The sequence below is a fragment of the Sebastes umbrosus genome, chromosome 2 (genome assembly GCF_015220745.1).
Source record: "Sebastes umbrosus isolate fSebUmb1 chromosome 2, fSebUmb1.pri, whole genome shotgun sequence".
NCBI classification, from domain to species: Eukaryota; Metazoa; Chordata; class Actinopteri; order Perciformes; family Sebastidae; genus Sebastes; species Sebastes umbrosus.
This window is the reverse complement of record NC_051270.1, coordinates 36,899,268-36,915,658: the sequence shown is the minus strand read 5'-3', so window position 1 is coordinate 36,915,658 and position 16,391 is coordinate 36,899,268. Positions and strand designations below refer to the sequence as shown.

The 16,391-nt window shown below is 42.2% G+C and overlaps 2 protein-coding genes across 2 annotated transcripts in view; one reads left to right on the top strand and one right to left on the bottom strand.

Moving 5' to 3' along the window:
• LOC119500673 (protein kinase C-binding protein NELL1-like) overlaps positions 1 to 16,391 on the top strand; it is a 384,179-nt gene that overhangs the window by 209,541 nt on the left and 158,247 nt on the right. The gene's annotated exons all lie outside the window — the stretch shown is intronic.
• Positions 4 to 10,645, bottom strand: LOC119500681 (piggyBac transposable element-derived protein 4). The gene is made up of 2 exons (XM_037790528.1): positions 9,543 to 10,645; positions 4 to 2,327 (listed from the first exon to the last, which is right to left on the bottom strand). Exons 1-2 carry the CDS (start codon positions 9,656 to 9,658, stop codon positions 356 to 358), a joined length of 2,088 nt encoding a protein of 695 aa, XP_037646456.1. The 5' UTR covers positions 9,659 to 10,645; the 3' UTR covers positions 4 to 355.

Genomic DNA, 16,391 nt, shown 5'->3' with positions numbered 1-16,391 from the left:
GCGTTGTTGATCCAAAATAAAGACAGATTCAGCAACTGCATGGCTTATATCTCGCCTAAAATGTTTTCAGAAATTGATTTCGGTGAACTATTTTCATGATATAAATGAACGAACAGCCATGTTTTTTTTGGGAGTAGCAGCCCAAGTGGGAAAGCGTTCTTTCAATCAGGTGTCGAGTGCCTAGTGGCAGCCCATCAACTGCCAATGCTGGGAAGCGAGGCGATCCCTCGTGATGAAAAAAAAAGCCCCTTTGGAAATGTACCATGACAATGGCATGTTTAAATTGAATTGTGACCTTAAAATCAAAAGCCACATTGAATCGTGACACCTCTAGTAAGTGTAGTTACTCAGTGAGTTAATAGTTGTCTCGATGCCACTCATTGTAACAGTTCCTAAAAGCAGTGAAACAAAGTGTTTTTTGACAAGTGCTACAATAGACGGGTGACTTTCTTTTACAGACTGCACATTTCCTTCTGCCAGCAGTGGCCCGAGATCTGGAGGCCACATTGGTCATTTGCTCTACAAAGTAAGCTGGCAGGTGACCTACGCATATAGCATAAGCGGGTGGCACCTCAGTGGACGGAGAAGGAGGTGTGGTGGCTGGTACATTGGATGGAGAGGCAGGTGGCACTGTGGGCGGGGAGGAGGGTGTCGCGGAGGTTGGTGGCGCTGTTGACGGGGGGGCAGGCTGGACTTTGAATGGAGAAGCAGGAGGCACTTTGAAAGGAGAGGCAGGCAACATATAGTTTTGTGGAGCTGACCGGTATGGAGTGGACCCAATCTCAGCCATGGACAAAATCAGCTGTTCCCTGAAGGTTTTCTGTGTCAACACAGGCCGATTCTGCAGTTTGGACAATCCTTTGTGGAGGATGAAGGCATTCACAGTGGCTATGTCCACAAAATGATAAAACAAGGTCTTGTACCATTTCTGGGTTTTATGGAGGACGTTGTAGTAGCTAATGAGTGCGTCTGACAAGTCGACACCCCCCATGTGCTGGTTGTAATCTAGGATGCAGCCCGGAACAGGCACCTCCTTCATTGTCCACTGTCCACCTGCATCTTTCACTTTGCGCTTCGTCATGTCATTGCTGTACGCTTTGTGTAAAGTGGAACACATCGTTACCTGCCGGGCGTCTAACCACTTAACAAACAGCAACCCTCCTTTCCTGATCCACCGGATAGTTCCCCTTGGAGTTTTCACAGGCAAGTCATTCCTTTTCGTTCTGGGATAACCAGCCACGTTAGAACGAAGAGTGCCGCACGCCCAGATTTTCCTCTGAAGGAGGTCAAGGAAAAGAGTTGGACTGGTGTAAAAGTTGTCCACATAGAGCTTGTATCCTTTGCCGAGAAAGGGCATCTTCAGCAGTCTCATGACCGCGTCATAGCTTGCCCCCTTCCCTGTGGGTTCACCGTCTTTTCCCCCGTATACAAAAAAGTTCAGGGTATAGCCGCACGATGAGTCTGCTAAAACAAAAAGCTTGAAGCCCCATCTCGTAGGCTTGTTTTTAATGTACTGCTTGAGCCCGATCCTTGCTTTACTCGCCACCATCCGTTCATCTATGGAGATATTCTGGTGGGGATGATAGAAAGTGTAGCAGGCCTCCAAAATCTGCCCATATAGTGGCTTTATCTTGCAGAGTCTGTCATACCCTGATGTCCCTTTCTTCTGGTCATTGGCCGCTTCGACCGCAGGGTCATTCATGTGTAGGCTGCCGGAGATGGCTAGGAAGCGTTTGCAGGACATGACAGAGGCAGGAAATGGCAGGTTGAACAGCTTAGATCCTCTCCAGAAGTCTCTCAGAGTTTTTAGCGGTACAAGACCCATGTAGAGGACGATGGAGATGAAGGAGTACATATCTGCTACTGTGACAGGCACCAAGCCTTTCTTCTGGCCTTGGTATTTCTTTTCCCCATAGGTGTTGGTGTTTTTTACCAATGTTTTGATCACCGTCGTAGAGAAGAACAGCTGGAAGAGTTCGAGCGGCGTGTAATTCGCAGTTCTGTTCAGCTGCGGCCCCACGTCCCTCTCAGGTCTGAACCGTGGTTGAGGAGGCTCGACATCTTCCTCATCCATGTTACACCACCGGTCTCCGTCGGCTTCCTCCTCCTCCTTGCCAGTATTTGACGAGGAGGGGGTGCCTTTTTTGGGTGTAGATGCATGGTTGATCTTCTTTCTGAGGGGACTCTTTTGCCACTTCTTCGATGGGGATTTGAGGGGCGATGACACTGGAGATGAAACCGAGTGGCTACGCTTCCTGGAAGCACTTCTCTTTGCGGGCTTACTATTCCACTCTTCATCTGAACTGTCCTCATCAGTGACATCTGCCCTGTAAATAAAGTAGATAGGTGAGGATTAGGGATTAATTACAATTTTGACCAATTAATGCTATCAGTTAAACGGTTAAAAGAAATATTAAACATTAAATAAAAAGCTGAGGGCAAAACTCAGAGGAGCGGCTTGTCACTTAAAGGAGAATAGCTAGTCCACCTTAACAGCCCACCTTAAGTGAGTCTGAGACAGACTTGTTGCTAACTTAAGGGCTAACTCCCTTCACTTTAACCAGCAGGTGGCTGGCAAGACATGGGAGCTTGGCTTGGGTCTTGAGGAGTTGTAGCATTTGTTCACTGACAAATAAACTGTACACACACTGCACTGCTACGTTAATAGCTATAACATTACTGATAACTTCACACTGGGGATGCTAATTTTGAAAAATGTCTTAACCGAAAACCGACCCTCATTAACCGATTATTAACCGTTAACCGACAAGATTTGTGCCTCGCATGCAGCGGTGCGCCAGCTGTAGTGTATGAGCACAACAGACAACTGAGTCCGCAGTTCACCCGTTAGGAGAGCTACTGTAGCTGCCACGGTGCTTTGTGTAGTGTCGCAGACATGCAGCCACTTTCCCAGTAAAAGTCTCCAACGCATCATTTAGTTTAGCTTAGCAGGATGTCAGCTGTGTGTCTGTCATGCGTAACTTAGTAACTAGTGAGTGTCCCACAAACAGTGTGTGTTCTTGTGCTACGTTAGCAGCTCTCGCATTGCCGGTATCTTCGTACTCGCCGCCGCCACACACATACGCTCTGTCAGCGCGGCGTAACTTTAGCGAGTGTCCGACAGACCGTGTGTGAATGTGGGGTTGTTGGTGGTGTTATAGCTGTTTATTTGTCGGTGAATAAATGCTACAACTCCTCAGCTCAAGCGAGCTCAAGACGGGAGGTTAACAGTTAATTATTAACATCCCAGCCGACAACCTCGCATCTAAACTAAATGATGCGGTGGAGACTTACTTATGTGTCCACGACAATATACGCAGCATAGTGGCTGCTAACTCTCCCGGACGGGAGAACTGGGGACTTAGTTGCCTGTTTTGCTCATACACTGCAGCTGGTGATACATGATGGATTTAACCTGTTTGTGCATCGGCCTATTGTTGCAGCTGGGTGGCTTGTTAGGGCACTACAACCACAGCACCCCTGCATGAAATTTTGTTGGTTAACGGTTAATGATTGGTTAACGAGGGTCGGTTATTGGTCAGAAAATAATCTATATAAGCATTCCCTAGTGAAGATTAATTATATAGTAGGATAACATTCTTCTGGAATAAATTAATTGCAACTTTCCCCAGATCATTTTTTCCAAGCAAGACTGACGGTGAAACAAACAATGAATGAAGCAATTATTCAAAAAGAGAAGTAGAAGGTCAAAAAGATGAATGAGGGCAGTAATGTGAAGTGGCCATAATAGTGGCTGTATAATTGTATTGCTTCCACTTCACAGGGAACACATCATGCTCATTTTCAGGTTCATACTTGTAGTTTTGGGTTTCTACTAGAACAAGTTTACATACTTTAATGTTCAATAAACACATTATTTTTCTCATCCTGTTTGTCTGAATATACCTGTATTCACCCTCTGTCTGAAACTCTCTTTAAGCCCCCCTCCCAAATCAATGTACCAACGTGATGAAGTACCTTGATTTATCAGGTATTTAATTGTCTTGATTAGCCAAAAACAGACGTTGTCATCTGTTTATTTTATCGGTAGGCAGTTTCTTAAAGGATCACTGTGTAACAATTAGGGGGATCTATGGGCAGAAATGTGATATAATATTAACTGTGATTCTTTAGTGTGTGATCATCTGAAAATGTTGTGTTTTCATTAGATTAGAATGAGACGTTTGTATCTACAGACGTAGGCAAAGTTGTTGGTAACGTTCCGTTAAAGAGAGAAAAACCCACAATGGTCACTGAAATAACTTGAAACTGACAAAAGTAATAATAAATAAAAATGCACTGAAAATTAACTAATGAAAATCAGATATTGTTTTTGAATTATGGTTCAGCAGAATCATTTAAAAAAACAAACTAATGAAACTGGCCTATACAAAAATGATGGTACCCCTAGAAAAGATGTAAAATAATGTGACCATAGGGACATATTAAACTAAGGTGTGTCCTGTAATTAGCATCACAGGTATCTTCAAACTTGTAATCAGTCAGTCTGCCTATTTAAAGGGTGAAAAGTAGTCACTGTGCTGTTTGGCATCATGGTGTGTACCACACTGAACATGGACCACAGAAAGCTAAGGAGAGAGTTGTCTCAGGAGATCAGAAAGAACATTATAGACCTTCATGTTAAAGGTAAAGGCTATAAGACCATCTCCAAGCAGCTTGATGTTCCTGTGACTACAGCTGCACATATTATTCAGAAGTTTAAGGTCCATGGGACTGTAGCCTACCTCCCTGGACGTGGCCGCAAGGGGAAAATTGATGACATATTGAAGAGACGGATAATACGAATGGTAACCAAAGAGCCCAGAACAACTTCCAAAGAGATTAGAGGTGAACTCCAAGGTCAAGGTACATCAGTGTCAGATCGCACCATCCGTCACTGTTTGAGCCAAAGTGGACTTAATGGAAGACGACCCAGGAGGACACCAAATCATAAAAAAGCGAGACTAGAATTTTCCAAAATGCATATTGACAAGCCACAAAGCTTCTGGGAGAATGTCCTTTGGACAGATGAGACAAAACTGGAGCTTTTTGGCAAGTCACATCAGCTCTATGTTCACAGACGCAAAAATGAAGCATCCAAAGAAAAGAACACTGTACCTAATGTGAAACATGGAGGAGGCTCGGTTATGTTATGGGGCTGCTTTGTTGCATCTGGCACAGGGTGTCTTGAATCTGTGCAGGGTACAATGAAATCTCAAGACTATCAAGGCATTCTGGAGCGAAATGTGCTGCCCAGTGTCAGAAAGCTTGGTCTCAGTTGCAGGTCATGGGTCCTCAAACAGGATAATGACCCAAAACACAGTTAAAAACACTCAAGAATGGCTAAGAACAAAACATTGGACTATTCTGAAGTGGCCTTCTATGAGCCCTGATCTAAATCCTATTGAACATCTGTGGGAGGAGCTGAAACATGCATTCGGAGAAGGCACCCTTCAAACCTGAGACAGCTGGAGCAGTTTGCTCACGAGGAGTGGGCCAACATACCTGTCAACAGGTGCAGAAGTCTCATTGAGAGTTACAGAAATCACTTGATTGTAGTGATTGCCTCAAAAGGTTGTGCAACAAAATATTAAGTTAAGAGTACCATCATTTTTGTATAGGCCAGTTTCATTAGTTTGTTTTTTTAAATGATTCTGCTGAACCACAATTCAAAAACAATATCTGATTTTCATTAGTTAATTTTCAGTGAATTTTTATTTATTATTACTTTTGTCAGTTTCAAGTTATTTCAGTGACCATTGTGGGTTTTTCTCTCTTTAACGGAACGTTACCAACAACTTTGCCTACGTCTGTACATGGGGAGCTGGTCCTCTCTACATGGAGTCCGCCATGTTGCACCGCCATGTTTCTACAGTAGCCCAGAACAGACAAACCAAACACTGTTAACTGTTAACCTGCTTGGGCCAGAGTCGATTACGTTTTCTCGCCGGCGCTCTCTCTCTCTTGCTTCACCACTCACTTCACTCGTACACACACTCTACGCACTGGCTCTGCTCCAAATGACCTACGCTACTCTTGCAACAACTGGCTCTAGAGAGGGGCACCACTAGATACCGCCCAGATCCTACACACTGTTCCTTTAATTGATTTTACGGAGACTTTACAGTATTACAATACAAACTTACATACCATAATAGAGGGTTTTCTCCATATCTTCCCTAAAAACCTCAATTAATATGGCTATTATATTATCATTACTGCATACACAGTTGGCAGTTACACCTCTGTAAGACTAATGCAGTCTAATACAACAGGCCTTTAAAAGTTGGGGAGATTTCCTAGACACAGATTAAAAAAAGAATGGTCAAAATTTAAGTAGCAGAGGCCGAGATATCCTGACTTTTAGTCTCCGGTATTAGTCTAGTTCCAAAAATACTGGATCCCACATTGCAACTCAATAAGATCTTTCATCAGACCCCTCCCAGCCTGGCAAAGGCCCAATACTGTCAAACTCCACACCTCTAGTTTGTAACGCATTCTTTCTGTTATAAATGTGTATCCTACAAGCTCAAGCTGAGACAAACCTGATGAACTCATCATCAGGCTGATTTTCTCATACTTGTCAAAGCTTCTCCGGAGCCGCAGAAGACATTATACAACTGTTCTCACAGGCTTAATTGTACTGAACAGAATGTGTAAAGCCCTTTAAGGGCGTGACATATCATGATGATGACGCACAGTATTGTTCTGTCCAATATCACACTCCAGTAAGTACACCTTTTTCATTAATTTATTCATTTAACCATTATTTATACTTAAGAGATCATTGAAGGGCGACCCTCATTTACAGTGACATTGAGTTACAGCTGAAGTAGGTGAGATTGGAGCAAATATGATAAAAAAAGTTATTTTTATAAAACGGTCGCTATATCGTGACAGTAGTACATGAAACAGGTAACCTGAAAAAAATCATGTTCCTCTGTGTCCTCCGGTGCTCCTAACAGCATCTGCAAGATTTCACAGACCGGAGGAAAACAAGCAGTAAGAGCTGATCTGAGGTCCGCTGTCCATCTGCTGTCTATGAGAGCCGGCTGTCAATCACTCTGAACTCCGACCAAACGGTCAGACTAGGCAGCGCTGATCAAATATGAATCAATATTATGTTACATTAATGTCTATTTCTCTCCTCAAATGTTTTCAGAATCATCTTGTAGTGCACGGTTTAGCTGTAAAATGAGAAAGTTTGTGACGCCGCCGCCATTGTGAAATCTGGTGAAGGAACGCCAAGTACCGGTCACATGACCGGAGCACAGCCAATAGGAACGCTCTCTCAATAAAATAACCTGTGATTGGTCAAAGTCTCCCGTCACGGGCTAGATTTTCTAAAGCCTGAAAACAGAGCCATGAGGAGCAGATGTCTAGATATCTCTCAGAACACTTGAATTGCAATATGCTGAAAGGTTATTATGGAATTTTTGCCCAATGATGCCAAAAATAAACTGCCTACTGAAGCTTTGATTACAAAAAAACAAAGAAAAGGAAAGCAAAATAACATATAATAAAATAGCAAAAGTCATTAAACAATTTTGATTAGGGAAAATAACTTGATAGATACATAAAGTAAAATATAAAAGCCCTAACCTTTTTGCTATTAGGATAGATAATTTGACAGATTAAAATGTGAAATAAAACACAGTTATATAGAAACAAGTAGATTTCAGGGGATTTAAGATCAACTTTCGAAAATGTCCCAAAGGTATACAGTAAAGTGAATTGATTTTAAGGAGGTGTTGTTTTGTTCCAGGAGTCAGGTGCACTAAAATTAAAAGCAGTTTTTTTCCATGTCCAGACCGAGCTCGTGGAACATGAAGCAGGTGCCAGTCAATAGAGCGTGTCTGATAAAACCCACCTCCTGTAGTCTCCTCATTGTTGACCAAAAGCTTTTTACTTGGTGTTAACATGGGATCGCCCTGCAGATTGTTTTATGAGAAATGTACTACTTTTATGCAAAGTTAATATCAAGCTGATAGATATGTAAAATTAGCAATGCATAAAAAAAAAAATGTCTTGTAAAATTGCACAGGCACACAAAAGAGGGTTGTTGCCTTCCCACCCTTTACTCCCTTTCTCAGTGCTTGGGCACATACTGTACATTTGAGTATCAGGAGTGCCTGCCAACCTACAAATTGTGAAATAAGACACCACGTTGTTTTCTTTTGTGGGCTGCATAGCTCAGAAAATATGTGATTCAACAAGCCCTATAGATTTGGCTGCCCTTCCCATATCATATGCAGTCTCATTATTACACACAGCTCGAGGACTACCTTTACAAAGGTGCACCATATTTTACTCTCAAGCCAATCAGAGCAGACGGGAGGGGGTCTTAAAGAGCCAGGCGCTGAAATGGAGCGTTTCAGACAGTGTGAATACAGGTACATTCAGACAGACAGGATGAGAAAAATAATGTGTTTAACTTCAAAGCATGTAAACTAGGGCTGTCAAAGTTAACGCCATAATAACGCAAATTTGTTTTATCGCCACTAATTTCTTTAACGCAATCGGATCTTTCAGAGGTTCAGTTTAAAAGCTAGAGTGAAGATACTGGTATCATATGAAACTAGAAGGAATCCATTGGTATCAACCATGTTGTACTAGCTTGTCGTGAAGGAGGTTAAATAACGTTCCAAACTTGCGCTAAATTTTGGCGGGGAAAAACTGTCATCGCCATCTTCAAAGTGGTTCCCTCGACCTCTGACCTCAAGATATGTGAATGTAAATGGGTTCTACGTATACCCACGAGTCTCCCCTTTACAGACATGCCCACTTTATGATAATCACATGCAGTTTATGGCAAGTCATAGTCAAGTCAGCACACTGACACACTGACAGCTGTTGTTGCCTGTTGGGCTGCAGTTTGCCATGTTATGATTTGAGCATATTTTCCATGCTAAATGCAGTACCTGTGAGGGTTTCTGAACAATATTTGTCATTGTTTTGTGTTGTTTAATGATTTCCAATAATAAATATATACATACATTTGCAGAAACAAGCATATTTACCCACTCCCATGTTGATAAGAGTATTAAATACTTGACAAATCTCCCTTTAAGGTACATTTTCAACAGGAAAGGCCTACTTTTTGGGCCCAATGAGGACAATGGACCGCGATGTGCACGAGTTTAATGTCGCAAAAAAATACGGAGAGTTGTGTGCGTAAAATAAACCAACCCTGCACTAACTAAACAGCACTAACAACAACAGGAGCTGCAGGTTAACGTGGTGCTCTCCGTGCGTGTGCTCGTTGTCCGTGTATGTACATCAGCGCTATTATGTGTGTCTGAGTGCACCGGCTGCTGCTCCAGCAGGACGAGCTTCTAGCAGCAGCTTGTGAACATGAATGAAGGGATGAATGGATGCTGCTGGTGCACACTAGTCTGCACAGGAGCAGGATATTAGCGCAACAGGCATCTGCACGTACTCTACATGTTTGCATATCAGACCTCACTGATCATGTCTATAGTGTTAAAGCGCGGGGTTTCGTTGGCACGGATCCAGCTCTGGACCGGGTGTTGAGTACTCACTGATCTGGTCCTCGGGCCAGTCCCCTCGGGATGTAGTCCTCGTCCAGACCCTCGCCCTCAGAGGCTGAATCCGAGTGGAGATGCTCTGATTCATCCTCAGACTCTGACAGAAACATTTCTGAAGTCTGACTTTTCCTTGGATCAACTTTCACCGCGCCTCTCTCTCTCCCTCTCTCTCCCTCTCTCTCTCTCTTCAACACAATGAGAGTGGATTCTTTACGCACGAGTGTCTCCGGTCCGACAGGAAGTCCCGTCTACTGATGACCATATACGGTTAGGAGGAAGAGGATTGCTGGTAGTGTTCACGGTGCAGAGGCCTGTTTCCCTAAACCAAGACAACGTATTGAGCCGGGGTTTCCAGTTATCCTGGCTCAGTTTAGCCTTGACTCCTTGACATTTTTCCTATGCTTTTTATGTACCTTTTTATGATTTTATGATATGTTTTATTCCTGTTTTTTCTTGATGTTAATGTAAAGCACTTTGGGTATTTGGTTATTGTAAAGGGCTATACAAATAAATGTTGATTGATTGATTGACTGATTGACTGGGATTCATGAAAGCAGTGGCACATTAGTTACCATGGAGATTTATTCTGTGCAGCTATCCTGCTCCAGACCAGACTAACAGCCAGGCTTAATTTATCCTGCTGTGTTATCTGTTCAGTCAGCAGTCACTCCGATCAGAAACCAGTGTGTTTTTTACAGTTAGTCCATGACCTTATGCATGTATTTTGCCTCATTTTTATTAGCCTTAAAGCGTCAAAATAGCATATTTGAATGCAGGCTAATAAAATAAGTACTAACTGAATACATACCATCATTCGGTTAAGTACTGTTGTTATTTTAACATCGTGATCATCATTCATTTTTATTTTTATAGTCAATCATGTGATAATCATTATCATGGTTCTATTGTGTTTATGAAGACTGCTGTTCATATTGTTGTTAGAGGTTTGATGAATATATTATTGATTAGAAATGGCTGATGAAGTTCACTGGACCAGAAACTATATACTGTAGTGTTCTGTACATTCATGAAACAACAGGGATATAACAGAAAACACATTTTACAATTACAGGACACCTTACAGGACAGTAAACATAAGAAATATGTACAAATATGTGCATCAAACATACAATATATAACCACAGTGTAAATAAGAAATGAAATGCGGAATTAGAAATAAGAATTGAATATGAATATTTCTTGAAATAAAATAATTACTTTCTCTGAGTGTTTGCTGTTGCCGCTGATGGGTTTACATAGTAGTTAATGGAAAACTAAAGGGTGCTTTGTGCATTGTTATCACGCGCCGATTGACGTGACAAAGCGTCGGTAATTACGCCCTTGGGAATGAGAACGGGCTGATATACGAAACAGAAGTTTGTCCCTGAATCATATTATATGTTGCATCTTGTTTATCTAGAGGCCAAACATATTCAGTTGCACAGCTGAAAGCTGGTATTCTTCCTCTGGCTATTGAGCTTGGTCGATTAATAAATATTCAGGAGGAAAACAGATTGTGTGAGTTCAGCTGTGTGACTTGGGTGAAGTGGAAAGTGAGTCAGATTTTCTTTGGTACAGTAAAAACTATGATGACTTAGAAGAGAGTTAATGGTCCTTGAAATGGCTCGACTAAACCCTAACATATTCTGGTACTCAGATGAACAAAAACTGGAGTGGTTGTATAAATTTGATGTGTTTGAGTTGCCAGTTCAGTCTCAAAAGCCTGGAAAAGAAGGCAAGATTGGTTGTTTAATTAGTAGTTAATTAGATTTACAGTACTACATAGTAAATGTACTCAATGATGATTTAATTATGAAGGATGCTTTGGCTGTTTTTCTATTTTCTTTGTTGTTCGAAAAAGTAGTATACGCTGCATTCAGGTGCTGATGCTGAGATCAGGTTAAAATAGCAATGGTGTTGGTATCTAGAAAGGCTCATAGACTGTATATAAGAAGTGGACGTAGACAGCGTGACGTCACCCATTGGTTTGTGGACTGTTTGAAGCCATGAGTTTGGCAGGGCTGGCCGTCGCCATCTTGTTTTTTTGCTACCAGAAGTGACACGAGAGGTAGGAGCTAAGTACAACCGAACGCCAGTGACCAAAATGTTACATTTAACTTTGATGAACTGAAAACACAAACTGTGAAAGGGTTGAAGTTCGATGACGAAAATACGGACAACGCCGTGGTAGCGACCTGTCAATCACAAGGTAGCCCCGCCCTAAAGCATCCCCTGCTTTATGGTCTATCTGACTCTAAATGGGACCATAATTTACTAAATGAACATCATGCTGTATTGAAGAAGACTTGAAACTAGCGATTGAGACCATAAACTCATGTTTACAATGTTTACTGAGGTCATAAATCAAGTGAGAAGTAGGCTCATTTTCTCATAGACTTCTATACAATCAGACTTCTTTTTGCAACCAGAGGAGTCACCCCCTGCTGGCTGTTAGTAAGAATGCAAGTTTAAGGCACTTCCACATTGGCTTCACTTTTCAGAACTGGTGGTTGCCGCCTGGCTAGGCTACACCAGGACACCTGACCAACTGTCCAACTTCATTTACATATTCCAGACAATGATTTGTGAAAGTAACGTGGTTACATATCGACACATTTTACACAAAATAAACTGAAAATTATAAAGATATTTTTATTTGTTATCACGCCTGTTTTTTCAGGGGAATTGGGGACTTTCTCCAGTCAATACCTGCATCAGTTGTAGAGAGAGTTTAAAGGGTGCCCCATTGGGTTACATTTAGAGCATGTGGTGTCCGTCAGTACACCGCCATGGGAAAAAAATAACAGCACTGCTTAAACCGTCTCCGATTCACCTCATTAACGGCAAAGCATGGTGGGTAAATCTTCGATGTGTGGGTGAAGAATCCTGTTATCTTAGGCAGTGTATTTGTCAGCTCATGACATCTTACAATAATATTTGTTTGAAAGTGCAGGGGTCTCATAATCAGTCTGACCAGGCAGCTGCTGAGTGACCTTGCTTGCCCTCCCCCCCATTGGAAATCAGAGACAGTGGTGTTAGCCACAGTGACGAGGCTGAATACGCCTCCCACTCACTTTTACAACCCTAGTTCTCGATAGTGTGGAAGAGCTGAATGAAGAAGCCCAAATTATGCTACTTATTCATGACGTGGAGAGCTTCAGTGGAGGGAGTCATAGTCAAAGTGTTTTGTTTGCCTCCTTTGCACTCAATTTGTGACAGAAATATTTAAAGCAGATTCACGGGGAAACAAATCTGCATGCAATTTTACATTTAAAAAAAAAAAAGCAGAAAGAAATAGTCCACAAGCGTAAGCACTGTAAACACTTGGAACTACTTTCTACAGTCCCTGTTGAAATTAGTGCAGTAAAAATGGACGTTAAGATCAGTTTATGTGTTATTTTACGGCACAGGTTATTTTTACTACAGGTTATTTTTTTATTTAATTTAGGATACGATCCAAGTTTCCTCCCTGGTAAATATTTCCTCAACATTATCATTTCACAGCACAACAAAATGTGAAAGCCGTAAACGCTTTCAAAAACTACTGAGCCTTTCTGTTTACAGCCAGAGTCATGAACGGCTCATGAATTATTCAGTCTGTCATAGCTGTGATTTCAAATTCGGGAAAGTTTAAAGGTCCCGTTTTACTCACATGTCAGCCTTTTGGGTATTAAGTGTGCCTCATTTGTTTATTTATTTTTCAAATTGGTGGGAATCCTGCTGTGCACGGGGTTTACGGATGGTGCAGAACACCAGTAACATGAGATAATTTGAACCAGTAGGTTGATATATGGCAACGTTAAGAATGTGATAACTGCTGAATCCAAATCAGTCTTGATTTTGACATCATTTTCATTATATAATCATGATAATTTTTCCAGTGTAGGCTTGAATTTAAAGTAAAGAACCATAATCCAAACTAAACACTCTGATACACTTCTGAAAGTTTAGTAAAATAACTTTTCCCTTGTGTTTTACACATTGTGGTTTGGCTGGAACACCATGTTCCCAGCGACCTTTATACAACCGTTAATGACCAAAATGTGCAACTGTGTGTGAGTTAGAAGAAAATAAGGATTTAGGATCACCAGTGTGTGCATCTTAAATCGTGATATCCACAGTAATGTCGTTATTCCCTGTACTGACTGCTAGAAATTCTGATAGAAGGTGGATTGTTTGGGGATGGAAAGTCATCTCCGAGGCCTCCTGCCAGTTTTGTGGCAGCGGGAAAGAAGTGAATGCAAATCTCAAGGCCCCAAATTGAGCATTTATTGGCTAATGTGTAAAGTTGTGTTCCGTGTTTTACCAAAATTGCCCCCAATAATTGGATCAAGGGGTAGAACAATGCTCCCCGCTGCAGAGTAAGTCATCTAAGTGGTGCTTGTAGCCACCAGCCAGGCCTCTGAATGATGCATGTTATGGATGTCTCCTCTGTGCTGCTCTTTCAGGCCTGTTGACAGGAGGATGGTGTGTGTGTGTGTGTGTGGGAGGGGTTGATGATGGCGATGACACTTGTCACATGTCCTCTGTGGGAGTCCTAGGGGCCGCTGCTGGTCTGGGCTGTGGATGTAATCTCTGTTCATGTTTAATAGAGTAGCTGAATGATTCTGGCTGTCCAGGTTCAGGGAGTGAAACTCCTGCTCATTTTCTAAACAAGGTTATAGGGGACTGACTGCCAAGACTCGGATGGACTTGAAAACTTACCTGGTTGAATTGTCAGCACAAAAAGATGAACAATGAGAGAGAAAATACGTGGTTTGTTTGATTAAAAATTCAAAGGCACAAGCACTTGAACATAAAAACGTTAGTGGGGAAGTCAACTAGGACTCCCAGGAAGCATTTTGGTTAGAAACATCTAAAGATTAAACTTTGCAAAACCGTGTTGCATTTGAATTTTGGATGAATGCAACATGGCGCAGTGTTTTGTTTGCAATGGCAACATGTTTTTTTTCTTTTTAGTTGCTACAGCTCTGATTGGCTCTGACTGGCTTGGCTTCTTCTTCATGTCAATGGCAGATGAGGCTTATGGTAACTTGTTAAGTAGACATTAAATATGTATAGCTAATAACATTATATATATATATATATATATATATATATATATATATTTATAGCCTATAACATATACGTTCTTTATTGTTAAATTGTCCAGGAGGCTCCCCTATTGTTATATTGAGGAAAACTGAGGTTACCACTCAAAAGAACCCTCACCAGAATAAGAAAGACAACATTAGTCATGCGTTCAGATGCCACAAATACAATCTGATGTTGACATTTACCTGATAAGGACCACATTGTGGTTGTGCAAACTATGACTCTTATCTGTCAGAATAATGTGATTTTTGTCACAGCGCTGAAAACTCTTTTAGGGAGGAGGTTGAGTTTTATGTGCCTTAAAGCTACTACGAGGAACTTTAGTTTTATGTTGATTTTGGCGGTCCTTGTGGACAAAAGCAGTGTTTACAAGCACCAGAGTCCCTTTAAAAAACCTCTCATTTTACTGCAGCAGGGTGGCTCTGGTTCTCCCCGGACCTCCAGCAGCGTGGTGTCGGTGTCGGCTCCCAGCGGGGACCGGCGGAGCAGCGAGGGGACACTCTGCTCCTGGCCCGGAGGAGGAGCCGCTGCTGTCGGGCCTTTCGATCTTGGTCTGTCCGCGATGAGCTGCTCGCTGCCGGAGGCCCCGCTGGAGTCTGAGCTGAAGGGGTTTCTGGTGAACTTGATTTCAATTTCGTCTGATTTCGCGCGAAATGCGACCCTGGTAGCACCGAGACAAGCATTAAGAATAACTACATAGAAATAGCCAATCTCCTCGCTTGATGGCCTCGTTTACTGATGTAGGTCACATAGAGGCACCGGTATTAACTTGAGGCTGTTTCATAACCAGTTAAAATTTCTTCACAGTAACTTGAACCTTTAACCAATTGTTTTTGTAAGTCATTTGATTTGAAATGCATGATGATGCTGATAAAGGCGCCATTTGGAATTTGCAATTACCAATGGTCTATTTTTTTAATTAAGTCTGACAGAAAATACAATGGGAGAAATCCCATTGTATTTTGCTGGTTGTATGGAACTTGAGATAGTCAGAAAGCACTTTTAGATAAATGAACAAAGCAAATGGAAAGACAGAGGAGGAGAAGAAGAAGAAGAACGATTGTGATCTCCTCCTGATTTGAGCTGTGTCAAACAGTAGTAGCGTGCAACTTTTTTGAACCGTTTCCTCAGATTAAATATAAATGGTAACATAATGCATATTGCATCGGTTTGGATGCCTCGCTCTCTTGTTTTCAACCGCTGTGTAAACACCTGACAGGAAACGGTCGGCACCGACTGAGGTTCAGACTGCACTTCCTTCCGAACCTCTGAAACTTTCATGACCCTCGGTCAGCACGTGTGTGGATGAGAGAGACAGAGATAAAGGGTTAAAGGAAAAGCAGAGAGACGAGGAAAGAACAGGCCGAGAGTGTTGTTCTTAAGCATGCATCCTCTCTCAGCAACATTCACATGCTGTTGGAGAAAACAACTCCCCCGACGCGGCACAGGGCCGATGTTTTTCCGAGATCGCCATAAAAACTAAAGGAGGATGAATGATTCAGACCGCTGCAGCAACGTCTGCAGCATCTGCTGCTCTCTGAGCTCCCAAGGATTCCTGCTCTCACTCACCGCCGCCTCGCCTTCTGCTCATCTACACCTCCATCTTTATTTCATTCGACTCTGTTTTTCCATTTGCCTTCCACCTAAGCAAGTAAATCATCACACCTCCTACTCTCTCTCAGCCCATCGCTGCTCACACAGTGCCCTCCTGCAGCACTCCTCTGTCCCCCTCCCCCCCTCCACCCTATC